Here is a 27,754-nt window from a genome sequence, read left to right as displayed (position 1 = left end):
CAGAAAATACATTCTAAGAAAATTCAATAGACTTTCAACATTGCTCCTTCCCTGAGTGTTCCATATTAAAACAGGCTTGTGTAAGGGGATGGGAAATGGGAAGAAAAAGGCTCTTGGGGTTACTATGTAATGACTTTTAGATTCATATTAATGGTTGATATAATGGATTGAAACTGAGAAGATATTGCTCGCATGGCAGTATTAACTCATCTCATATTCAATAGAGAGCAGTGGGAATATTTACTAAAACAATACAAAAAGACAAGGTGACTCTCTTTTCCAGGAACGAAAAGATGAAATTGAAAATAGAGAAACATGGGGAAACTAAATAGAAACATTATTATGACTTTACCTAAATTGCAACTTTCACCAAATCCTGGCATATTTGTAAAAAATCGTGAAATATAAAACTCAACACAGTAGAATCAACGACAAATTCATCATTCTGTGCTGTTCAAAGCACCATGCTGCAAGGTATGTATTTATATACCGTGACAGTACAAGCACAATAATTTTTGCAAATCAAATAGTTATAATCAAGCAGAATTCAAACATGTTGCTTCACATCTTTAACGCCCACTGAGTTGGCTTAGAGTTTTCCCATTAGAGATAATCACTTATAAAACTTTGTGTGTGTCGAGCATACAATGTGTAAAAATAGATACGCTAACTGGAAACAATTCTCCTTTCCATTCTGTTCAATTATTTTGGTTTACATTTGCTATGTTCCAAGTGGTCAACATCTTTTTTTCATTAATTAATTAAATTGGTCTTGCTTTTGTTTTCTGTTCTAGCTAAACAAAGTCTAAAAAGTTTCCATTGTTTCCGTTGCTGTATTTCCAAAACATCCTGTGGTATGTCCGATTCACTACATATTTGGCTATTTTTTGTGTGCTTGCTTTGAACGTTCAGTCTGCATATCATGCAATGTTCTTTCTGGCATCAAACATCTGAATTTCCTTCCTAGCCTCTCTGTTATTGGTTCATGGCATACTAATTTGATCATTATATGAATATGAATATTAAATGTATACATTACACATACCCAATTTATCTTGCAGAGAAGTCTGTGGTAAATATGTTTCAGAAATGCTTACTATTACTATCAATTTGATTTTTAAAACATATTTCTTTGGCTTTGTTTTTGCCTATTTTGTGTACATGTTCCATAAATACTTTTATAAATGATCTTCATTAAATGAGTAGTTACAACTGCTAATTTTCATCAGATGCTCTAATAGTTGCCAGAAATGTAGTTCATAATTCATATTCTACCATTAATCCCCCCCGTCAATTTACCATTCTTGCTGCTCTAGCTCATGAACCTCTAAGATATTCCCCACATATTTTTACTGCGATGAAGTGCCTCATGACCTAAACAGGACTAGAGTAGTGAGGCTAAGCAGACGAGCCAGTGTCTGCAGAAACAGATCTTGCTTTGCTGCAGAAATTATCCCGTCAGAAAACAAAGCAGTGGAAAATGTAAATAATAATTCCATACCATTTGTGAACCATCTGCAGGCCAACAGTTATCCTCTGAAGAAACTAATTTATCTTTCAAGACAACAAATCTGAGAGATAAATATGATCTGCTAGTACGATTCACATCAAGGGGAATTCAGCCAAGCAATGAGACAGAATCAGGTAGGCATCTTGCAGGCTGATTCTTAGCTCTTCAAATAAGGTTTAAATTAGATGTAAGTAGTTCCCGTGTTTTACACCTAGGAGCAGAATTCACATAAACCAAGTAAAAAGTCAAATGAGCCAATTAATCTGTCACAATGTTTTTATGTTCTATGTAGCACATACACATTCAGTGAAAAATATTCTTTTTACAAAGAAAGATAACATTCAGTCCAGAAAATGAGAATGTTTTGTAGTATACTTCTGATACTGTTTACTGAAGCGCGCTTGTTTTGTTAAGGGAAGTAATTTATTACCTGTGTGCATTTTAGGGCATCTTCTTAAAAACTAATTGCAGAGCTAAAAATCCCTGTCATCTTAAGTTGGCAGCCAAATACAGAATTTTCATGAACTGAATGTAAACACCTCTAAGATCCCTTTTAAGAGAAGATACATAAAACTTCCTGTCTAGAATAATGTTCCTTCTTTTTTGGGAGAGTGGACCACTGGAATTCATAGTGCTCAGGACATCACTGTTTTGTTTTTGTAGGCCATACAAACTGCAAGAAGTGACTGCATATATTGGCATTGAACTTTTTAAGTCTAAAACCATTTGTAATAGGCACAGACGTTCTCAGCAAATACAAAACAAATTTCAGATTTCTGTATGAATGCTTATTCAGATTACTTGAAAAAATATGTTGCAAACTTCAACTGGAAAATGGTACTTTGCTCCCACACTCCATTATCACACAACTGAAGAAAATAAACCATAAGGAACAGGTGAAAAGTCCGTGAAAGATAAATATTAAAGATAAAAATGACATTTCTAATAGAAAACGATAGTTTCCCCAAGGAGATGTTTCAAGAATGAAGGTCAGTTTTTGAAAAGCACTTCAAATAACATTTCGTTTTGAAGAGGACTGTCAGAATGCAAATGCAGTGATAATGCAGATAGTGTACGTCCAAGGTGCTTTTCTGCCAACAAAGGGGGATGTTTATGATTTATCACATATAATAATACTCACCTGTCTGAACAGATATGGGTTTATTTTTTTATTTTTTGGTTCTTTTTAATAATGTCCTCTAGGCAATCTAGGAACAATAATATGCATTGCAGTGCTCACTGGCAAGCCTGTGAATTAGCTGTTCAAGGGAAGCACTCTAGTTCAATTAAAAAAACCCTCAGAACGACCTGGAATTGGATGCCCCACTATATTGCAAAGCAGCGTGTCACCTCTCCTAAAAGACAAAGCAAGTTCTGCAACAATATTATTGGGAAAGAAAAAGACAATTAGAGAAAATGAAAAAATTTCCATTATTTGCAGTGAAAACTTAGCAGATTTTAGACAGTATTCAGCTCCTAGAAGAGGTCCATGCATGTACTTTAGTTTTGATAATATGTGATACATTTACCTTTACAGAAAAACATTTGATTTAGCATACTGAGCTCCACATGTTGCTGCTGATATACAGTTGTGCTGATATCCTTCCCAGCCTTCCGTGAGAACAGTAAGTAGAAAACATATTAAGGAAGCAAGGAGAACTAATGAGAGACAGTGTCCAAAATGAAAACCGGAGTAAGGGCTCTTAGAGCCATATTTACCAATGGATACACCAAAGCATATGTATTCAAACTGAATCCCACCTACTTGTTCCAAGAAAAGAATTGTTTTCTGATATAACACATGATGCTTAGAACTGGAGTGTTCTAATTGAAGGTATTTTAGTAAGACAGGGAGCCTTTAGATCACCAGATTTTTTTTATTATAGCGCATTTGTGTTTCTGTCTACGGTGTTTAACTATTCTCTCACCAGCTGGACCCAATCACCTGTATGAATATAGTGAAAGTATAGAAAAGAAAACATTGTCAGGTGAGTATGTGAGATGCTCAACTTTCAGGACCTTAACATCCGCATGCCAAAAAATTCCTGGAGCTAACATACAGAAAACCCAAACTATCTTTAACATGAGCTAAGGATAGGCATAACTTGGAGAAGTTTGAAGTGGAAGATGAGAACAGTTCCCTGACTGACCGACCACTCTGTTGCATTGATAAGGCTACTTGCTGCAATGACTGCACAAGTCAGGTACAAATCAGGACAACTTCCACAACTGGAATTACCTGGCGTTTGGTAGCAGCATGACCCAGACACTAATTACATGAAACAGCTCTACAGGAGTCATGCTTGACCTGCTCATCAGCCACAGGCATCGTGCGAGCTGATCATTATTCCTCTTAGTAAGAGAAAGCTCTTAGCCCAAAGTGCTTGCAGACATAACACAAACAATGGAGGGGAGAACAGAAGTAATAAAGCTCTTCCTTCTTTATTCCTCTAGAGCAGGGGTGTTAAACATACCTTCAGCAGGGGCCACATCGCCTCGCGGTTGCCTTCAAAGGGTCAAACGTAATTTTAGGACTGTAGAAATGTAGGAGTACATGCTCCTGTCTTACGGCCTTTGACTTGAGGCTCAGAGGACACACCTGCTCCTCTCCTGTATGATGCAGGGGTACAGCCAAAACAGGGCAGCACTTCACCAGAGTCAACTGCAAAGCATAGAATTCATTTGTGGTAATGCCATACTAACAGGCTTATGTAGCTTCTGGGACGCAAGGTAACAATACTGCAGTTTTACATGGTGTAAAGCAGATCTATCTTTCCTTTTCTGAGACGGTGAATCGGAGTCTAAAGCTGGTCTCAAACCTTAACTGACTAAAAAGCAGTGAATTAAGTTGACATTAACTTCTGATGACAAACTGGTAAACAAACTAAGTGCTTACTATGAACTGTAATCTTCTCTTGCATGTATCCAGATTTGTTTTGGCAGGTGTTCTAATGGAGAAACACTAGATTATTTACCATACCACAACACTGCTATTCAATTCAATGAAATTGTAAACACTAATGCGCAAAAACACGAATGTTCCTAGATTTGCTCTTCCAGAAACTTACATACAGTTTGCCAAGGAAAAATAAATTAGCAACATGTGAAACTGCAATATTTCAATAATACACTAAAAGTGAATAATTGTGATACACTTTATGCTTAATTAATTTATGTTGCCTTAAACCTAAATGCTAAATCATAACAAACAGGAAAAATAATTGAAAATTATTCCCACTGACAAACTGAAATATTATTTTCATTCTTCACTGAGATCCTGCCTCCAGTTACACAATCTTCAAGTTCTGCTGGAAAATATTTTCAATAAAATCACATTTAAAAAAGGTTTTTCCATAGAAATCCATTCTGAAAATACATTTTTAAACATATTGCAAAAACGAAACAAAATTTATGTCACACAGTCTACATTTATAGGTTCTGTATTGAACTCATGGTCTGTGCAGTAAGAGTTATTAATTAGCATCACTTTCTTTAACACACAGTTCATGAATAAGGGATGCGCTCCCTGTAAAGTGCTGATAGAGGTGGTTAATTGGGGAAATGTACCATTTAAATAAATTCAGTTCTTTGTTTTACAATGTTCTATAAAATTTCTGCACAGAGAAAGGGAAGGAAGGGAAATATGAGTTAACGGTGAAGTCTTGCTATAAAGATATTCTGTAAAAGTACTGTAAAAAACGTTGCTTCTTGAAGAATTAAGGCTGAATCTTACTTTCCCTATTGATAAAATCAGTTACAATAGAGTTCATGGGAATTTTACCATTGGCTTCAGTGAAAGCACAGACTGTGACGCTTGACATATACTTAGGAACAAGTGTCATTTAACTATGTATTTCTGTAATCAGTGCTCCCACTGTTAAAGGACCGGCGAGTGGAGAAAAGAAAATCCTGAGAGTTTTAATGCATTAAAAACATATTATCTGAAATAAAAAATAAATAAAAACCATTTGAACCTTCTCTTACTATATGTCAGGAAGATTTCAGTGATGAACCAGAGTTCACGATAATTTCTATACTGTTCATCTTCAATATGTATAGATAAGGGAAGCATACACGATCTCTTTGCCTCCACAAATGTACATTTAGAACTGTCTTTGTACAAAAGATATTTGATCATCCACACTGTTTGTCTTCAGCAAATGCTTTTGTATCCAAGCCTGCTCCTATGGAAACAGCTGAAATTTGCCAGTGGCTCAAATGAAGGTGAGCCAGGTCTTCACTGCATCAGTGTATGTAATGGATTGTTTCACATCAATATCTGCTAATGTTTTATCTACGGATTTTTTGTATAATGACGAATGATTGGAATTGTCCTTCTTTTCTATACAGACAAAATACAATTATTCAAAGGATGCAGATGTCTTCAGAGAAGTGATGATTTCAATTTCAATGCTATTTAAATGTCTGATTTAGGAAATTATCTTTTCTCCATAACTCATGATTTCAATAACTTTTGTTTAGATAGATGACAATAAACTTGATTCATGTGATTAAATAGTACAAATGGAGTGGATATAAAAAAAAATCACCTCTTAGACACACTCGTTTTCTCTCACTTCTGCAATACTGTTTGAAGATAAGTACAGGAACAAAGTGGAGCTTCTCAGGTTTTTTTCTTTGAATACCTTCTTTTTCTAAATAAACTCGATTGAACTCTATTTATTAAAAAAAACAAATTCACCATCACTACAGAAGTGTGACTTTTTAAAAATAACTGTGATTCTTAAAAAAAAGCAAATGAGCATTTCTCTAAAGCTGTTGTTGGCCAGATATTTTTTATTTAAATCAAGAATCTGTCTAGGGGTAATCTTAATGGTACAGATTTTCACCACATGACTCTATAGCATTATTCTTACTCTCAAATTAAAACTGAAATTCCTGTGAAAGTAAGGGTATACATGTTTTTATTTGCTTTTATTCAAAATTCTTAATTAGAAACACCATAGAAACAATTTTGGTGAAATCACCTTTATAACCCTTGCAAGCTAATAACAGTTTGCCAATAAATAAACACTGTAGAGCTTAAAATGGATTAAACTTGGTTCGTATGCTGTCCATCGAGTATTTTGTGAGTTGTCGTCTTTGAATTGATACCCATGCCTTTGAGTATAAAAAGGTTAACAAATGGCACATTTATCCAATTAAAATACAGCTCCTACAGTTTTTAACATCTGTGTGTCCTCTTGATGACTTCAGCCTTTCTAAGACTAACAAGCGAATTTAGGATTTATAGTTGAGAAACAGCATGGCTGCTTCTGCTGTCAGTTTTTATTCGTTACTCTAATAATAGGAAGTGTAATAAACAACACAGATTTACAACTGTACATTTTAATTATCGCTTCTGAAGGTTTATGTAATCAAGAGAGGTGATCACTGCTCCTTCTTATTTGGAATTTTCTCTTTTGGTTCCAGACACTACTGAGTTATTCAGTAAGCAGACAGCTTTGCTCTTTTCATCAGTGATTCATGAAAGAGTTGACAGTTTGTGTGCTAAGGCAATCCGAGCTTCGGTCTAACAATCCGATTTGTTGGCTCAGTAGATTTACTGCTTCTTGATTTTCTTGATAAATTCCACGTGAAACCCAATATCAGCTGCACTGACAAAACCTTTATCTACATGAGCAAGTTCATATTGGTCCACATGCAAAGAGAAAGAGACATAGAGGTTGCACATGCAGATTTTTTAAATCCACAGATAAACTATAGTTAAATTTAGAAGTGATATTTTGCTTTTGGACAGCCTTTGTTAATTCCAAACAAACAAATTAAACACCTGTATCTTCTTAGCATGTGTTACATACAAAAGGAAATGGAAAGTCCTTGCTTACGATACATAGCCACTGTGACTGTAATTGTAAGAGACTGAAAAGAAATAATCTAATGATAAAATGTTTTTTTTTTAAGAGCAAGCATAGACCAAAACTATGGATCATAAAACAGGTAGGAAAGAAATTATAGAAAGTGGCTTGATTTCCTGGGTGAACAGTATATCAAATTGCTGCCCTAAAAAAATGTTTCAATTTTGCAGCTAGTTGGGCAAGTTCAAAATCTGAGTCTCCCGCTAACTTGTTGAAAGTTCATGCTTTCCTGTATTTCCATTGAACCACTGAATATGATAATTAAATTTCTTCCTACAGTTTATAAAGCATAGTTATACACTTTACGGTAACTGCAAATCTTTGAGATATTTTGTCCATATAATCTTGCCTATGTGTTTTGTATTTGTGAGTTTAACAAATTCTGGCCAACAGTGTGCCTCATCGTGTAACCTGTACATATACTGTGCTTTCCTACCCAAGAATACACTTATGTAATACAATTTCCATTTCTTCTAAATTTCACTGGCAATCTAGAAACCATTTTCTGATTTACTTCAAAGCCACAGTTCTGAGGAAATGACGGTATATAGTAGAATTCCACTCAGATAAAACAGCTCAAAATTACTGTAAAATAAAAAAATAAACATATTTAGGAGTAGCTCCCACTCATAGCAAATAGTTGAAGTCATTTACTCTTTCGATGAGTAAAAAACATGTATTATGACAAAGGTCCATCTGTGGGACATAAACCATAGGACAAAATTTTGTAGACATGTTAATGACAGTCAGTACTGACTGAAGTAAGTAGCAGACTGAACTGACGAAGTCTCGTAAATCAATAACAATATCTGGAGAAAACTTTGGATGTTGGACATACCCATTCTCAAAGTTCTGTTGCCTTTTGACACAGAGCAGAGAATAGTGTCATTGCCCTGCAGTTTTCATGAACAACATCACTGGGATGGTGAGAAACGTGTCTTTTCCTCTCTGGTTTGATACAGACAGTGCAGACAGCCTTGAGGAGGATGTAGGTGTATACTGGGAGGACTGGGGTACAGCAGCATGTTCTCACAGTTTGAGGCAGATCTTCATTATGTTGGTGGGTTTTCGTGGATGTTTGAGTTTAATGATAATGTGCACTTGAATTTCTGTGAAGAAAATGCCTCAGAGCTCTTGAATCAAAAAAGACTCCTTAAGAGAAGATATTGTACTTTTAAAACATTTTTTAATAACCTATGCTTCTCAGGCTGTCTGGTGCTTATTAATCTGTTTGATCATCAGGAAATAATTTCAAGGCTTTAAGGGAGAAAGCAACAAGAAACATAACTGCAGTGCAACTTCACTGAGGCTTCCTAAATCACAGAAGGATTTTACTTCTTTTCTGAGAGTACTCTGAAATATAGCATTGACAAAGATAACAACCAGACACAAGCAAATTCAAAGTAACCAACTTATTCGACAGTTACTTAGAGATAAAGAATATAGAGCCACCAAACTTAGCTGGTTATTATATTTCAGATGAACATGGTGAGGGAACTGCAGCTGGATCCCAGAGAATTAGGCCACACTCCTGCCTGGCAGGAAATATAGGAAACTTGGAAATATAGCAAATTTTCAATAGATCTCAGAAACCAAGGAAGCCAAAGTCACAGATCTAAGGGTCAGGTGTCCAATTTAAATGTCTGGGCAACCATACTTCAGTTCTGGTTTGATTACTGCCACTTAAATTTCTTCATGGTTCATAGCCTAGCATGTATTCCTCTCCTTTCAGAACACTAGGATATCAGCAAGATGGAGGACATATATATGGGTAAAAATGATAAAATGCATGGGATAAAGAGATGTAAAGATGCTAGTAAGGACTGAGTATTCAGCTGCTTCCCAGAGAAAAGGACGTCTGAAGCAGCATACTAAGCTGGCTGTTTCACATGTAAGCAAGGCAGACTTTCTTGGTGCTGGTCCTATTTTACTACTTGCCATTAGTTTTAGTGATCTCTGTAAATATTACACACTTAGGAAAAAAGTAAATCTGAACCAATAAGTAGTGACAGGAAAGAATACTCCAGTCATCAAAAAGATATATAGCTGCCCCCAAGCCAAATATGTTTGGCATACTTGCCCTGTGCAGATTTTAAGTCTTCATAGGATGTAGAGATTTTGAGTCTCAAGATTTTAATTCCATCATGACATTGCAAAAGCATTGTAACTCTTAGCACATAGTTGTTGTTTTAAAAGTAAATTTATGAATAATGTCAATGAAGAAGATAGTTTGTAATAAAAAAATACTTAATATTTAATCAGAAAAAGCATGTGAAACTAAAATCCCAGAAACTAAAACAGTGCCAAAAGTTTTTGTGGTGTGATGTTCCAAGGCATGAATCAGAACTGCAGAATTAAAGTTATTTTGTCACAAAAGCAGGCTTGGAGATCTTAGGGTTACAACATACTCTTGGATATTAAGGTTGCACACATACCCTGCATATACTCTCGTTCCTCCATCCAAGAGCGGGTTTCAGCCTTAAGGAAAATAAATAAAACACTCTGAATCTGCTACAGAATGCAAAGATGTGCCAGGAACAGTCGCAGGCAAACACCTGAGGCAAAGCAGGCATACCCACTATTCCTTAGGAAGCACATGAAGATAGATATCTCTCTGTCACACTGAAAGAAAATGGAGATTATTTTCTATCAAAAGACTTCATCATATTTAGGCTACGGTTTAGATTATGGAAGAACTTTTGGCAATAACCATGAAGAAAAATAGTTTTATTCATCTTGATTACTGTCAGGAAGTTTTCCATTATGTAAACAATAGCTCATAGGTATTCAGGCATCCAATGCTTCCACACAGCTTTGAGAGCAGACAGCAACTGACTCTGATGAGTGTAAAATCATCATATAAACATCTCGATAGATATTATTCTAAGAAGCACATTGCCTCTGTCCTTGCCTGCATAGACTACAAAGTGCGTGAAAAGTACTGAAAGAGCCTGAGAAGTTGCTGAAGGGGGGGAATACAAATTTATTCAAGCTACTTTGAATCAGTGAAAAAGCACTTGTGTTAGTCCTAGAGATGTGCTTGTTATTCTAAACTGTTGCAAATGTCCTCTTAAGATAGCAATAAGAATTTAACTTTGTATTTAGATAGCATTACACACATGAAAATATCACATGAAATTAGCAAGTCTGTATACCCTATGCAATTTCCACTGGCTTCAAAATAAACTATGTGGGGCTTGCTGAAACATATTTCTGGGCCATAACAGGGTACTTCTAAGCACTTGCTTTCAGTCATAAACTGTTCTTTCTTTGTTTGGACATCATACTTAGCCAGTTTTTAATATTTATTCTGAAAAAACAGAAGAATCAATTTGTGACATGAAAAAAGGCAATTTCATCCCCAAGTAAATTATTCCAGCAGCCCATAAGATTGGGGTGACAACACTCTAACATTTCACTAATAATTAGTCATCATGTCCCAGCAGAACATAACATAATAAAACCTAGTACTTTTGTTCACATTTTTTTCTTTTTTGACATCAGGTACTTTAGATTGCCTTTTTATATCCGATATTATTGGGGATTTTTCCTTCCAGATGCTTAGAGGTTAGGAGAGGATTTTATTTCTTCTGATTCCTCTCCCGGGAAAATAATCTACCAGCTTGTTAGTTTCCTCAGTACTCCCCATATAACAAAAAGGCGCACCTTTGAAGGGCCTCATTTTCTTTTCTTAGCTCTGCTCCAAAGACCCTGTGAGCACCTGCAACTTCTCTTAATTTTCTTGGGTATCGCAGGTGCTCAACAGCTCTAAGGATTGAATGTACTGGGACCAAAGAAATGTGAGAAGTTCATTCTGGATCCATAGAGCTAATAAGGACTCTGAGTCCTAAAATGACAGCAGTGAACTTTCACCACCAAAACCAAAAGTATTTCTTCCAAGTGGATATATCAAGAAAGATGTGACTTGTTTAAAAACATGCTTCTCTTTTCTTGAACGGCCATGTGCACAAGCTCTCGTATTTTGCCGACTGAAACAGAATAAGATTTATTCCTACTCACATCTGAATCTCAGTCTGATTCCCATAACTATTACTATCACTATTCAATAAATATATTTTCTGTTATTTTCATCTTCTGCCCACCAAAGCTGAATTCTCCCCTTTTCATAACACTGTATTTTATTATTTATTTGTTTTCCTTTTTTCTTTTTTTCTGTGCACTGGTAGTTAATTATATTTAATAGGCTGGAAAATTCTAATAAAAGTACCAAGACTTAGAATAGAAACTTTTTTTTTTTTGATTTATGGAAAATCTGCAAGTTTAATTAGGCAACCCATTGGGATAAATGCCTCAACAAATAAAATTCCCACTCATGAATGCAGTACAGCCAACAAGAAAGTGCCTAGCAAGTTTCAGTTCACTTGAGTACCAGAGTATTTATACCCAACACATTTGGGTCAGATAATAGCTTTCTGATAAAACCCAAGGATGACAGAGTGAACCCCAGCAGGGCAGCTGGCTCTTAAGCACTGGGAAATCTCTCGCTGGATTAGAGCACACACATATCTTCTTTCAGAGTGACAGGCGAACAAGTCCATGCCAGGAACATCTCTGAAGGAAAACAGGGTTAATACAAAACTGCTCTTTGCAGGTAGTTCCTATCTAGGCTCTTTTACGCTGCTGTATAAATAAGCTGGTCCTGATGACTTGGAGAACAGGGAAGCACAAAGATCCTGTTTAGTCTATGAACCTCTTGTTTACGGTGCAGGTTATTTTTTTGTTTAGACTATGTACCACCTGAATCCAGAAAAGAAAAAGGCGAGGCTGGTCTGAGACTGCTGATGCCAGCCACGGGTAAAAATTGAGAAGGTATAATCTTGTGATTAGAAACATCAAGAGAAAGGGTACTGACACATAGTAAAGTGCTTAAAAAGGAAGAAACTTAAAATTATTTTAAAAAAATAATCACATAATAGGGGTCATAACTTTTATAATAAAGCCAGATGTTCAACATTGTTTAATAACTGACATAATGAAGCAATGGTATTTAGAAAGAAGATACAACTCACTATTTATTTCTCATTATTCAAAAAGGCATGGCATTTTTTACTTTTGTAGCCGAAAAGCAAACAGTCAGTGTACTTGAGGAATCAATTAGAAATAACAATAAAAATGAGGAAACAGCAGTATCCGTTCAGAGCTTTCAACCTATCTGCAATTTGCTTCCACTTAAAAACATGACTGTTTCTTCAGAGCAATAACTGCATAGCATCTGGGGGATTTCACGGGATCAAATAACTTCACAAGTCCAGACCAGGCAATGTTGTCCTGTAAAATGATATATGATGGAAGTACATAAAAATGTGTTTGACCTAAAAGCTAAGATATGGTAATAGGTCCACATTTTGAAATATGAAATTGAAAAAAAAAATATCCTTAATGCAAAGCAGGAAAAACACTTATCTAACAAAGAAACCACAGAAAGTTTGTTGTGAAATAAAGGACACCTTCATCAGAACATATTTTAAAGTCATTAAATTATTTCTGGCGCTATCAAATGATAGCTTACCCACCCTCTTTATCAGTAAAGCTTTTTTTCAGTTGAACTAGAGCAAAGAAATTAAGGATCAAGTCTCATCCATTTTATGCAGCACATTCTACTACTGAAGCTAATTAACGGACTTTTCAAATGAATCAGGTCAGCTGGATCTGGCCTTCATGTTGCATATGGCTTTTATAATTTTTATATTTTCTTCCTAAGCACATTTTGTGAATCAACCAGTACAAGATTACATCAATGCATATATTACATTTAGAAAAGGTAAATTAATACTAAATGCAGCAAGTCTGATCTCCCGTCTCGGAAACCATACAGATCTCTATGGGATTTATAACTGGTTGGCATTTGAGAAAATACATCATTATTTAAATATTTCAAGTTGCCTTTCTGTAAAAATACAAGTTAGAACAAAAGCATACATTTACTACAACTCAGTTGTTCCAAGTGCACTATGGCAGAGATTAAAGTGAATTTTTACTTATGATAAAATGGAACTGTTAAAATGAAAGGTTTATGGTGGAAAAACGGAGTTATTCACATGAATGGGTTTAAAACTTATTTTAAAATTTTATTTTGACCATGGCCCAGAGCAGAAGCTGGAAGACACAACCATCTCCTCCTGGCAAATTATTATTTGTCAAAGAAATGTTTACTGGTGCAGAGAAAGTATGGCTGCTGCTTCTGTGTTAATTCGGCCAAGCTCAATATCAGCACTAGAAGAAACATTGTAACATCAATAATTATGGAGTAAATATAGTAGCATTTGATTATTATATCCCAGATCTATACTTGTAAAACATATCCAGGTTGTATGCTAGTCAAATGTACCTCAGTTGACCCATACAGCTGGAAAAAGTGCACCCTCTCTGATAATTGATCTTAATTAAGAAACAATAAAAAAAAACATAAACATTTTGGACCTAATTCAAAATTTCTTGAATTATATGTTCTAAAACATATTCATTGGGAGCTCTGGCATGTGCAGCACAATGTTTATTTAGCATTTCAAATATTCTTTTTAATTATTAAATATCTCAATATGTTGTATAAAATGAGATTTGTTGCATATTTAATTAATTTATTTTTACTGTCTATTGACTAGTAATTACCACACAATTAAAAGAACATAAACTTTACTGTTGCTGCGTTGCTGAAAATAAAAACATCTGCTGGGCATATGTTTATACTAAACAGAATGGATGCTTATACTTTTGCAAATATGATGAGAATAACAATTCTGCAACAGAGACTTTTGGTCTGCAAAGTAATAAATTGGCTGAAATAGTCTCTTTTCACTGATGTAGCCTTTAGGTATCATAAAATATTATGCAAAAATACCTGCTCCTTGAGGTAGCAAAGACGATCCAGAAGTATCAAAACTTCTATGCAGGGAGCCAGAACAACCTTCAGCTGAAAGAAAGATTAGATACTATAATGATTTTGGGAAAGACAGCCAATACACTTCCAAATGGCTACACTTCCACAGAACAATTCCAGGAAGGTCAGTCATTTGCTAGTGCTTCTGTTGTACAAATGTCACCTTGCCAATTTTCCCCGTGGGACGGACATCTTCAAAACAGATTATATTAAAGATCAAAAACACACGGAATGCCATAAAGCCAGGAAACTATGTTATTTATTTGGTCCAACAAGAAAATGATATTATATGAAGCAGAACAAGTTTAAAGAGGGAAATAATGAATTTTAATAAAAAGAATTTTTATGAAATAACTGCGTGGAGACCACTCTAGGTTTAAAAGGAGACTGACATTTCATTTTCCAGGGTAATAGTCCCTCTTGAAAAAGAATCTTCCACGTGTTTGCTTTATTATTTTACTGACACCTAATATAGTTTTGGAATAGGATACGCTCCAAAGTTTGGAAGGTGGAGCTGCTTTGTTTTTGTGATTGCATACCACAGTGTAAGACAGTCCACCTCCATATAAAACTTAACAGGACTTGGTTCTAGACTAGCACATACATACAAGGTAATAGTATTAATCCTATAACTTTTACCATATTAAATGCTTCAAGCTCATTCATTCTGTGCTTGTATTTTTCATAGTAATCCATTATACAGCTGTCTGGGATCTGCAAAGAATATAAAAAAATATATCAGAGTCAATCTAGTTACATTTTCAAGAGAACTTTAAAATGAAATATTTTTTTCCTAATTGAGAGTCACACTACAAAATCAAATTTCTGTTTTCTTTTTGAAATTAGCACTTCCCTACAGTTTATAATAATTTTCCAATGCCAGTTTCTTAGTTTTCATTTACAATAACTGTTCTTCAGTGAGCATTCTGCACTGACATGAAATACTGCATTCATTCATTATTTAGAAAGCTCCAGCCATTCTTAAATTAGTATTACACAGTAAAGTGGAGATAACATTCTCATTTCTTTTGCCATGTATCTTATCCCCTCCTCACCCCTGTACCCAAATAGCTGTGGAGTGGATTCTGGTGTGAGAGTAACAGGCTTCAGTCAGGACTTCCAGATAGTATTTCACATTACAAAACCTGCTATCAGATTCTGGAAATAATACTTCATTCCTTTGTGCCTCAAGTTACCCATCTTTAAACCAAATCTTTTTCCTGTTTACTTTGCACTACTCCATGTTCCCCTCTTCCCAATCACCTGATGCAACGTTGCCAGCACCGCCACTGATTGCAAATGCTGTGATTTGGGGCTAAATCTGATACAGAGGCAGTTCAAGAACCCTTCCCTTTTCAGCCCTTAGTGGCCACTGTCCCACCACAGGTAGCCAGAGCTATGGCATTCCTGTTCTTCACAAAGTGTGTTCTCTACAAGGCAGCCCGACCACAACATTCTCCAGTTTTTTAAGGTCATGATGTCTCTACTCTTCTGCTGTCCACAGTCCTGGATGCTAAATAAGATGGTTGAGCTGGGCACTTAAGAAACCTGCCAGAGGAGTGGGAAGCAGGTTTGCAATATTACTGGTGATGGAGGCTGCTGGAAAGAGCAGCGCTGGAAGACTGATATATTTCTGCAGTATTGAGAGTTTGCAATACAGCTACTCTGTTGTGGATATGGAAAGAGCTAGTCCACAACTTAGCAGAAAAATAATGGTATTGACAGAAGACTAGGAAAGCTGAAGTCTTTAATACATTTTTGCATACTTTTATTAGAAGAATCATCTGAGAGCAGGTGGCTAATCCAGTTGGAAAGAAGCAAAATCTCACCCTAGAATATGAAAACAAACTAGAAAACATTTCCATAACTTATAAGTTTTCAAACCAGGTATGTATTATGAACTTCATCCTACGACAGCCAAAAAGGGAATGAAGTGACCGCCGAACTAGTACTCATTGTCACTGAAAAGTTCTCAAAGATGTTATGTCAGACAGCTAGTAGATGTATGTCATTTATTATAGAGCAGTCAGTTCAAATTCAATGCGCTGGAAAAAAATGGAACAAATGAAGAATATAAAAGCACTAAAAGATAAACGGACAAGTAATAGCCAATATGAATTTGCCAAGAGCAAATTGCAGGTCAGTCTACTTTGTTTGTAAGGGGGGTGAAAGGATTTGCAACAGCAAAAAACAACTGTATGTAATATATTTTGATTTCAGCAAGATTGTTGACACCATTTCACATAACAATTTCATAAGCAAATTTAAGAAACAAGGTTTAGATTGAAGTATCATAAAGTGGGTGAAAACTGAATGGCCATAATCAGAGAGTACTTATTAATGAGCCTTTGAACAACTGAAAAGACCTGCTGACTGGAGGTCCATTACAAAATGCAGCGTTTCCATTAAGAACTCAGACAATAGAGCAGAAACCACATTAACTAAATCTGCAAATGTGCTACAGGAAGGCATTGCTGGAACTTAAAATAATTTTCAGAAATTGGAGCATGGCTTAGAAAAGAAGCCTGAAATGCTGTACAGAAAAGCAGAAGGGACTACACTCAGGCAGAAACGATCAGCTGTTCAGGATGGGGAACACCAAATGATGGTCTGGGAGATGCAGCGCCGTGTACGGGAGAGCAGCTGCAAAGCACAGGAAGCAATCCCTCAGCTCTGCTGGGCAGTGGCGAAGCTCTCGCTGGGACACTGCATCCATTTTGGGGCATTAGATTTCAAAGAAAGAAATGAACTGTCTGAAAAAGCCCTGCGAGAGAAAGATCGGAGATCTAGAAAACATGACCTACGAAGTAAGACTTGAGAGAAGCAGAAGGGATCAGGCTAAATTAGGGAAAACTGAGAGTGGGCATAATAACAGTTTTTACAAGGCTATTGCCAAGAAGCAGGGAACAGTTTGTTCACTGTGTCTGTGGTGGATAGGATAAAAACTCCTTGCAGCAAAAAAAAATTCAGCCAAAAACTTGAAGGAACTTTCTCTACTTGAGGTTAATTAAGAACTGGGGAGGTTTTCAGTCTCCATCACAAGCAGCTTTAAGGTTTGTCAAATATTTTTCAGGAATGATACAACATTCTCACTCTGTCTTAAAACAAGGGGATGGGTTAGAAAGAATTTTGCAGTCTTTCAGTCATATTTTTTTTTAATTTAGAAAGTACTTTTTTACAACTACAGAGGCAAAGTTGAGTAGCTCATCTGGCAGTACTAATGTGGACTAACAGGACTTTCTTGGTTTTGTTGCTATTTTATTTTCAGTAAGCTGTGTAAATATCTGAGTGGGTGCTTTTTTTCTTTTCTCCTCTAAAGAGTCAAACCAACTAAAATATATCAGTCATGAGATAAACAAAATAGTTTATTTAACTTCTGCCCTATAAGCTTTTCATTTCAACAGAGGATTAAAAGGGTTTTAGTATAATGGATTTTTGAAATTACAGGCTATTTGAAATTAAAATACAAAGACCTGTATTTGTAAAAATGCCATCATGAAACCTTTCTGCTTTTCCTTCTTTTATGTTTTTCATTATTCAACATGAAGCATTCAAATTAAAAGCAAACAAGCTGTGAAATGTTTGGCAAATAAAAAGCCGGGTCAAAAATGTCTCTTGGATGTTGCCATACTCGAGTACTGAGCCTTTTGCACTCTGTCCTTGCTTAATACACATTCCGACTGAATGCATCCTGCTGTCATGGATCGATTAGGCAGAATTCCAAACTGTGCCTCAGTTAAAAGTTTGGTGGGGGAACCAATTCAATGCAACAGCCCAGCTGGAAAAGAGAGAAGGCATTCACCAAAAAGCATTGATAGAAAAGGTCATGAAAAGGGTAACTGGTAGCTAGCTACATGGTCAATTTACTGGACAAAGACTAAAACACCAGCTTTCTCTGAAACTGCAGCAGCTTCAGTTCTTTAAAGGTACCCAACACAATCTTCAGCTGCCCTTCCCAGGTGAGGCAGGAGTGGATTATTGTTTGTTTTCAAGAACATGCAAAGCAAGCGCCATTTGGCCACTGGAGTTGTCTGTCCAATTGTTCGCTATGCAGGGTTGCCACGCATCTCTATACCCCAAAAAACCTCATGCACTGAACTTTTTTCTTACTTTATGATGTTGATACTATGAACTTATGGTCTGAGTGAAAATGCATGAAAAAAACCCAAATACATATATCAGGCACTTGTCTTAACAATGGTTCTGCACTCAAAGATCTAGTTTATGCTACTGATGTTCAAATAACCTTCAATACATACAAAGAGGGTTTGGCCAGTATTTCTTCGTTGATTTGGCTACAATATCTTCTGGTCTTTATTGCATTGAGAACAAAAGCATTTCGTCTCTTTGCACTGTGATGGTGGTACATGCCTCTTTTCAAACTCATTTATTTGTGGATTGAGGTGGTTGCTGAGGGGTGACCACATTAATGTTTATAAATATGTTAAGGGTGAGTGTCAGGAGGATGGAGCCAGGCTCTTCTCGGTGACAACCAATGATAGGACAAGGGGCAATGGGTACAAACTGGAATGTAGGAGGTTCCACTTAAGTATGAGAAGAAACTTCTTCTCTGTGAGGGTGACAGAGCACTGGAACAGGCTGCCCAGGGAGGTTGTGGAGTCTCCTTCTCTGGAGACATTCAAAACCCACCTGGATGCCTTCATGTGTAACCTCATCTAGGTGTTCCTGCTCCAGCAGGGGGATTGGACTAGATGATCTTTCAAGGTCCCTTCCAATCCCTAACATTCTGTGATTCTGTGATTCTATGATTCTGTGAAATAACTGAGACAACCAAGAGGAACTGGTGGACAGCAAGGTCTCCACTGACTTATAAATATACCATATGCTGGAGATGGCACTAAAAGTATACCATAGGCCAGACTCATCTGCCGTGAACACTAGGTGACTATCAACAGAGGCCTGAGAGCACAGGGGATACTACACACCTGAGCACACCCAGGTTAGACTGTGACCCCACAAACATGCGGAGTGAGCACGGGATGAAAAGAAAATATTAAGGTACAAGGTGTGTGGTAAGTAGTGATACCACACTTAACACGTCTCCAGAGAGTTTCAGAATTGTGTCTTTCCCTAGACTACAGTATTTTCACTGAATGGAAGTCTTTTATTGTCCAATGCTTCACATGCTCTGCAGAGGATAGACAGAGCCCAAGGATGCTGTTCCATGTCTGTTTAAACAGATATAATTCCTCTTTGCTGCCTCAAAGGGGCTGCTTTGCCCTGCACTGACTGCACATTTCCATGTTTCGTCTCTCTTCTGGTACCGGCATTATCATGAACATTAGCAAGAGTACAAGAAATCAGCAGGGCAACCCTTTTAGCAGAGCAGTTTGTGTTCAAAACACTTGGGAGACCCTACCATGCAGAAACTTCATACAATTTTCCCATGACTAAGGTAGTTAAAAATAATGTAATGTAATGTAATGTAATGTAATGTAATGTAATATAATGTAAAACAGATAACGGAATTACTGAGAAACTTAAGTTTATTTAAAACTTTGTGTAAAATGCATTTCAAATGAATACAATCTAGGTTATTTACACCTAATTGAAATAAAAGTCATATCTCTTAAGATTCTTTGTCAGACTAAAATATTACACTACCATAATTGGGGTAGCATTGTGCTTGTTTGAAGAACAATTATACTTGAAAACAGTAGTATGCACATACACTTTATAGGCTGTAATACCACCGTTAGCTGCGCCTTCATTCAGTTTTTTCCTAACTAACAAATGACTCAGGAACCTTTTAGCTGGAATTCCTTCTATTCAAGAAAACATTTAGAATGTCAACTCTTCAACAATTGTAAAATACATTAAGTGTGTAAATTCATTTAGTGCCTTCATTTTTTGACTGTTTAGACTCAGTTAATTGCCATGTTAGAATTCATGGGAAAGTGCAGAGTATTGTTTTGGCTTTGGCTCCATGTTTGCCCAACAGCTGTACAAAATAAAAAGCATCAAAATCAGAAATAATCTTAGCAAAGACCAAAGAGTTTGAGGTATTCACTGTCACTTAAAGATATCAACATTGAATTTGGTGCAGGGTAGACATTAAGATTATAAGAAATCTCAGGGTAAAAGTCCCTCTCAAAATTCTACTTTTTAGTTCCCAGTATAGTTGTATATATTCAGGTTAGTTCTCATGTTAACATATTATACAATTCCACTACTGACAGTTCTACAGTCTTAAGTGTTTTTTCAACACTTCTTAAGACACCAGTAAAATTAAGCCACACAGCAAGATTCTTCCTCTTACTTCCCTTTCTTTGCAGACTGCATTTTATGACACTCCACTAGTAATTGCTGAGGAGACGTTACGAGTCAAGGGACACTCACTGGTAAGTGAAGAGAAGCACATCTGCCTTTACCCAATGTCCTCTTCTCTGTCTTATTGAAATAAGTTGTTGTAAAGAATTGGACTCTATGAAACACTGACCAAAATGATATCTGCATTTTTTCCTCATTCAGCACATTAATCATTGGTTAACATTATTACATTATTCAAATTTTCAGGCAGCTGTGGAAACAGAATGGATTACATGATCTGCAGAAGCTCAGGAAGATCCAATGCAGATCCCACAGGACACACGGCACAATCTTATTGCATCACCAGTTACAAGTTCTATCTTTTTCTCTTTCATTATCACCCCAGGATGACTTCCTACAACTATTGTTGTTTGGGAGGATTAAAGTAGTGAGGGTTGTAACACATTAAGTCAAAGTGAGCATGTTCATAATAGAACACAGTGCAATGATGCTCTTGAAAGACACCGATACATTTCAAAGAAGGGGGGAAGGTGCTCTTAAATATTTTGTCATAGCAAAAGAGCCAGTCAGACTCTTTTCAGAGTAGCAGCAGTGTTGTCTACCTTAATAATATCTCACTTCCAAGAAAGTAGTTTCTTTCAATGCAATTCAGCTGACAGAAATGGAAAAAAAGAAAGACCATCACAAAAGCCACCAAGTTCTCAGAAAGCATTCTGGTGGCACTCAGCATTCTTTCAAGAAATCTATTTGAAAAGAAAACTGGTTTAGCCCACTGGTATCTCAAATAGCACACCACACTAAAACTTAAATTATGAATTTGCCAGTAGTAATCGTCTAGTTAAGACTCAATTTTCAGAAACTGAGAAACATTACAGATGAGAAATCAATAACATATTAAGCCATTTGAATTTAGGAAGCAAAATAAATCCAGTTAGTTAAAGAGTTCATATTGGTGCAGAAATTTAGCTTAGAAATTTTTCACTCAACTAATCCTTTGGGATTAGAGAACGCCACGCTGCTTTGGGCAAAATCTTGTAAGGTCAGTAAATCAGAAATTCATATGAAAAACTAGTTTTGCCTACAAAAATTTAAACAAATCATCACATTAAAGGTAGAAGAAGTAAAATCAATCTATCACTTTAGAATGTTCTCACATGACTGTGGAAACCTTATTAAGCATTTTCTAGGAAGGATGGAACTGCCTAAACACCTCATTTTAAAAAGTGAATCTTTAGAAAGATTGTAATGCAACTTATCCTGACAAGCTCCATAAGGACAGAAGCCTTTTATCTTGGCCCAGGCTCACCTGCTCATTTAATTAGATCATCACTTGCCAATGATGTGTACAGAGCACTCTGTCTCTTAATTATATGGTTTAAAATTGTGAAAAAACATGTGAAACATTCTGTTCAACATATTTTAACATAGCTTGTGGGCAATGAATCAGAAGAACATTAGAACATCTGAAGCACAGCCGGTGTAGGACCAGACTAGGAAATAAATGTGATAAATTACACATGGTTTTGTATGAGACACATGGATTTGAAAATGGGAAGGAATCTTCTCAAAGCCTGCTCACCATTACATGAGTAGAACATGATTAGGGACTAAAACCAGGACAGCTCATGACACAGGTCGGACTGAGAGCCAACATGGGGGGACAGGGGTTCCACGTGCATGTTCCTCATAGGGACTACAAAGTTTGTACAGGCTTCTCAGATGGCTCCTGGTTTGGTCCGGAAAGGGGGAAAATATGATCTCAGGGATAGATCCCAAGAAACTCAAGAGGTGTTTCCGAATATTTTTCCAGCCACTGACTGAAGTTATCTGAAATGTACTTTTACCACTTCATTTTCACAAAGGATTTATGGAATCAGGACACCTCAGTCTCTTAGCAGAAGTCCTTCAAAGCCTCATCTTTAAGTTTTTGGCTCTGCAGTGCTTTAACTAACGTGTTTCCATCTAATACAGTAGGAATCTGAACAAAGCAAATTGGAACTATTTTTGTATTAATTTAAAAAAGAGCAGTGTTATCACATAAATGAATGCAAGAAAGCACAGCGTAATTTATGTCTGCTGAAAATTTATTTAAGACTGAGCTCAATAAATTAAATATAGATTTAGCTAACGTGAATAACTGCTTCACCATAAAATAAGAGAAGGCACCTCCTTAATTCATGTTCACTCTGACATCTGAGTAATTATAAAAAAGAAACATATTAAAATTGCAGTTTGAAAACAGTGATAAATCATTGTAACCTGTAATACAACCAGTTATACTCCAAGTGTAAACCCAGTTATTTTTTAAATTAATAAAGCCTTCTTTTATTTAAAAAACAGAACCACTTATTTTTTTTATTGTCTTAAACTCTCCGACTTTTAACTTTACTTTTTACTTGAAAGTTATAGCACTGAGAGATCACTCAGCTCAGCTACTTAGTTTTCAGGCTTTACATGTATGCTAATGCTATTTGTAGGCATTTGTGTCATCAAGACGAAAGAAAAAAGTCTAATTTGCATGCTCTGGTGTTTTCTTAAAAAGTTTCACTGTTTTAAAAGAACACTACTCCTATATGAAACATATATCAACTATTCACACTAATTATACAAAAAGTGTCCAAAGACATATGAAAATAAAAAGTCTGACAAAAAATAACCAATTCACAAAAAAATATACATATTCTCACACTAATTTTGATTTCAGTATTACCTACCAGCTTTACCACTCAAAATTAAATAGTCTGGAGTTTGCAAAAAAACAAAGTCAATGTAGCAAAGGGAAGTAGTTGAGGAATTCCAGTAAAACTGAGCTAGTAAGCCAAATGTATATCAGTTACCTTTGGATTTATTTGATTATATTAAAAATGTAAGCATAATACAGGAAAAGGATTACTTTACAAATGAATTATATGTAATATTTTCAGAGATTCTTATAAGACAAAACTATATAAAATTAATTAATAATTATAAACAAACCTAAAAGTTTTTGTTATTGTAGAGAAAGCAAGCACTAACACACTTATTTAATTAGATATACTTGTAAATACTTAACCTTTGCAGAATATCCAAGACAATATGACTTATACCTAAATTTAGCTGCATATTTTGAGTCGAACATTGATAGACATAATGTATCAAATATCAAAGTTGTTTAAATTACTTATGATGATAAATGAGCTTTTTAGAGGACATGAGTTTCTCTTACTGTGTCATTAATGTCAATGCTACCGTGATGGGTAACAATGCCTCACAGAAGGGTCCAGTGCCCTTTACTGACCCACCAGTTGAGACCTGGCAGCTGCACATCTTTTTGGGTTGCTCTACCTGAAGCACAGGATCATAAGAAGACAAATAGGCAGCAGCTGTTTTCAAGAAGTCTGGTCAGGGTTAAAACAAATGGAGATGGTGGAAACTGAGCATTACCCATCTGTTTATTGTTGCAGATCTCATCTCAGGCTGTTAGATGGAGCACCAGCCAAATAAATGACTTTTTTTTGGTGGGGGAGGGCCCCAGCAACTTCAGGTTATGTGCAGACTCTTTCAAACTGAAATACACCAGTCATGGGAGACTTAGAAGCTCAGTTAAACAAAACCAAGTAAATTTGCAACAACACACGGGCAGGCACAGAAAGGTCTCTTTGTGTGTGAAAGCTTAAGGTGACCCTACCTCTGAAATTGCTATCGTATCTCCCCAGCATAAGCCTACATTTGAAAGGGTTAAGTGATTCATGAAGTATTTTGACTAAGACAAAGGAACTACCTTACATGCCATTAGCCCATAGCAGTAACTATAGTGTGAACATAGCAGGAGATGAAATCAAAGTGACTAATAGCTTTTCTTTGTGGATGTGTCAGGAGCGTTCCAGCCCTGTATATCTTCCTGCAATCGGAGGTGGCATTAAATAGCATTCTCTCCTTATTCCCAGACTGCACTTTACATGAATCCTGGCCAGCTTCTCTTTGTCCAACAGCTCCACCCATTGAGGCTCTCACTCACTCACCCACAGAAATGGATCTGAGCTGAGTCATGGATCACAAAGTTTGCCAGACATGCATCCAGGCCTCAGCCTTCTAAGCACTTTCTCCCTTAAATCACCTTAAAGCCAGGTCCTATGAAAGACCTTTTACTAATCTACTCCAAAAAGCACAGGACACCAGGCAATTTAAGAATGTTTAAGAAATCTATAAATACTTATACAAGGACTTTTTGCTGTGGAAATGCCATTTGTAGCACTTGTTGTCTTAAGCAGTAAACAAATATGCTCATAAATAGGTTTCATTTTAAATCCACCTGCAAGGCAGCTACAAATAGAGCTGGAACATGTTCTGCTGAAGAGGAAGGAGTGATTGCTCTTGCTGCTTGAGAGAAGCAAGGCTAAAAACTGATAGAGTGGCCAGCTTCTCTAGGAGAAAGAACAGGGATGAATGTTTCATTCTCTCAAGTGAGAGTCCCACAGTCAAATTAGTTAAAACGGTGAATGAAAAGGAAAATAAATCTTCTCATAGAATCATTTCAGTTGGAAGAGACCCTCAGGATCATCAAGTCCAACCATAACCTAACTCTAGCACTAAACCATGTCCCTAAGAACCTTGTCACTTGCTACTTGGCAGAAGAGACCAACGCCCTCCATGCTACAACCTCCTTTCAGGTAGCTGTAGACAGCGATCAGGTCTCCCCTCAGCCTCCTTTTCTCCAGGCTGAACAGCCCCAGTTCCCTCAGCTGCTCCTCATCAGACTTGTGCTCCAGACCCCTCACCAGCTTCACCACTCTCCTCTGAACACTCTCTAGTACCTCAATGTCCTTCTTATGATGAGGGGCCCAAAACTGAACACAGGATTCAAGGTGCGGCCTCACCAGTGCCGAGTACAGTGGCACGATTACTTCCTTAGTTCTGCTGGCCACACCATTCCTGATACATAGAAATAACTTCTCCCACATCTACTCGACACTGAACACTCTGCCCATATAACATGGAGTGTATAAGAACTGAGTGAGCTCTGACAAACAACCAGGAATAAAATATTGCCTGGGTGTAAATCCACACCAATGACTAAAGCCCTGTGCAGGTATCCATGGCCCACAAAGCAATTCCATCAGTTCTGAGGCCAGAAGCAATATAACCATACCTGTGAAGCATCAAGCTCACACTAAAAGACCTTCCTCTGCCCTCACAAAATGAGAACATTGTGTCAGACATTTAGTAGTCATGGTGTCAGTTTTATTACTGAGATGGAGAGACGTGCGAAAGGAATGATCCCATACTGAAAGGCAGAAAAAAATAATTCATTTGCATCTCCGTGTTTAATCTGGACTTGACAGGCTCTTCCACATTGAAAAGAAACACAATGGAGAAAATTATTTTTCTAAGGTAATAGGAAACTTCAGTCCCTGAACAGTAACTTGTAACAATGAATGGCCCTAGGTGACTGATAAATGCAATTTTTTGGTAGAAAAACTATTCTACTATTTTGTCTCACTCTAAGTCACTTCTGATTGAAAATTGTTACACAAAGGGTCTCGTTCTCATTTCAAATAAGCAAGAACTTATCTTTACTGAAAAACAATAGCAAAAATTAACTTACTGTTTGGATATCTATACCTGATAAAGGTCTTTGTCAGTTCTATATTTAGCAAAAGGCATAAATGAGTATCAAGGCAGGTTAGATGTCTTATGCGCTTCCTCTCGTTATCCTGCCTCCGCATTTGTCCAGACTGGAAAATGACTGGATTGCACCAGGGTTACCCCTTGATCAGAAAAGAGACGTTGCTGTGTATAAAGGAAGCAGCTGTGGAGCTCACCATGAACCACGAGTTTGGAAAGATCTTTATGTCCCACAGCCCAGATTCAGCCACAGTGACCAAAACCATCCATGACTTTACCATACATGCCAAGCTACCAAACCCTGGCAGTGACTCCTAAAAACTTAATGCCAGTACCCCTCTACTTCTCAGTATGTGTCATGCAGAGATTAAACTGTCTTCAGTTTTCTCATGAGCATAGTAAAAGACCTGTGACTCAGTTTTCAGACTTATCATTTAAAAAACCCCACATTTTTGCATATGTAATCCAGAGATTTGTATGCAAACATTTTTTTCTCATAGTTCTCTGTTTGTACTACACAGTGTTACTAACTTTTAGCTGTTTTTTTAACACCACCTAAATAAATGTATGCATGAAGACAATTATTACCTTTTTTTTTTTTTTGTGAATGACAGGCACATTTTTGATTATTCTGAAGTATCCTTCATATATGCTTACCCTTGCTTTGTATTCTTCCCAAGGCATCAGTATTTGGCCACTGTCAGAGTAGACATTTGGTCTGTGCAGTACAGCTGCTCTTTTGTTCATTTTTAAAAACAGAGCTTGAAAACAAATTCTGTATAAATTTCTCTTTGATTTTTGTTGTCTTTGAGAGCAAATGTTTAGGCTTCATCACATTTCTAGCTATGTAAGTATATTTTTTTTTCTGAAGAGAGGAATTTAACACATTCTCCAATATTGTGTAGATATAGTGCTGACTCCACCATGAAAACTGCGGTGTCAGAACCACTGTTGAGGGAAGAGTAACAACTTTCCTCTCAGTAGTATGAAAATAGAAACAGTTTTGTGCTGCTGCAAATTTCAACATAGCTGGGAAATAAGAAATAATATTGTTTAGGTCAGCATAAAATTCATTCTTCAGTATGCAGCCAGCTCTACATAAAAATAAGGAGAAATATAAGCAAAAATGAGCATTTACTTGAATCGGGTGTTTAGCAACCACACAAACATGCAGCTTGAAGCACTGTTGACAAGTATTTTTCTCTCAGGGCAACTTGCATTTATCCAGACACGTTGTAGCAGAAGGTGGTGTGTCTAAAAACAGACATACTGATACAAAGGTTCTGTGCTCACTGGTTTTAAAAAGAAGGTATAACACTTTACCAGCAGAGTTTAGTCATTGATATGGTGAACAGATTATTGCACAAACAATCCAATTGCTTTTGAGTGATTGTACACATAATGAGGAAGACACCACTTCAGTAGTTACTTTCAGCTGGGGTAAATGCATGATGTTAGTGGCTATTTATCCAGAAAATCATATGGGTAACTCAGTTTGCAAACAGAATTAAATATAATCATTTTAAAATACAGTGACCTTCATATACAAGTCTTTTTCCTAATGCTGTAAGC

The 27,754-nt window shown here is 36.5% G+C and overlaps 1 protein-coding gene across 1 annotated transcript in view; it reads right to left on the bottom strand.

Annotated features, from left to right (window-relative positions):
* Positions 1–12,393: 12,393 nt before the first annotated feature.
* METTL25 (methyltransferase like 25) overlaps positions 12,394–27,754 on the bottom strand; it is a 62,891-nt gene continuing 47,530 nt past the window's right edge. Inside the window, exons 10-12 of the mRNA XM_065041625.1 lie at positions 14,927–15,001; positions 14,249–14,320; positions 12,394–12,678 (exon numbers count right to left, since the gene is read on the bottom strand). Of these exons, the coding sequence (XP_064897697.1) occupies positions 12,580–12,678; positions 14,249–14,320; positions 14,927–15,001 (246 nt within the window). The 3' untranslated portion in view covers positions 12,394–12,579. The remainder of the gene's footprint in view (positions 12,679–14,248; positions 14,321–14,926; positions 15,002–27,754) is intronic.

The sequence above is a fragment of the Columba livia genome, chromosome 1, assembly GCF_036013475.1.
Source record: "Columba livia isolate bColLiv1 breed racing homer chromosome 1, bColLiv1.pat.W.v2, whole genome shotgun sequence".
In the NCBI taxonomy this organism is placed as follows: Eukaryota; Metazoa; Chordata; class Aves; order Columbiformes; family Columbidae; genus Columba; species Columba livia.
Note: the sequence above shows the minus strand (reverse complement) of the source record. Positions and strands in the feature narration are given on the sequence as shown.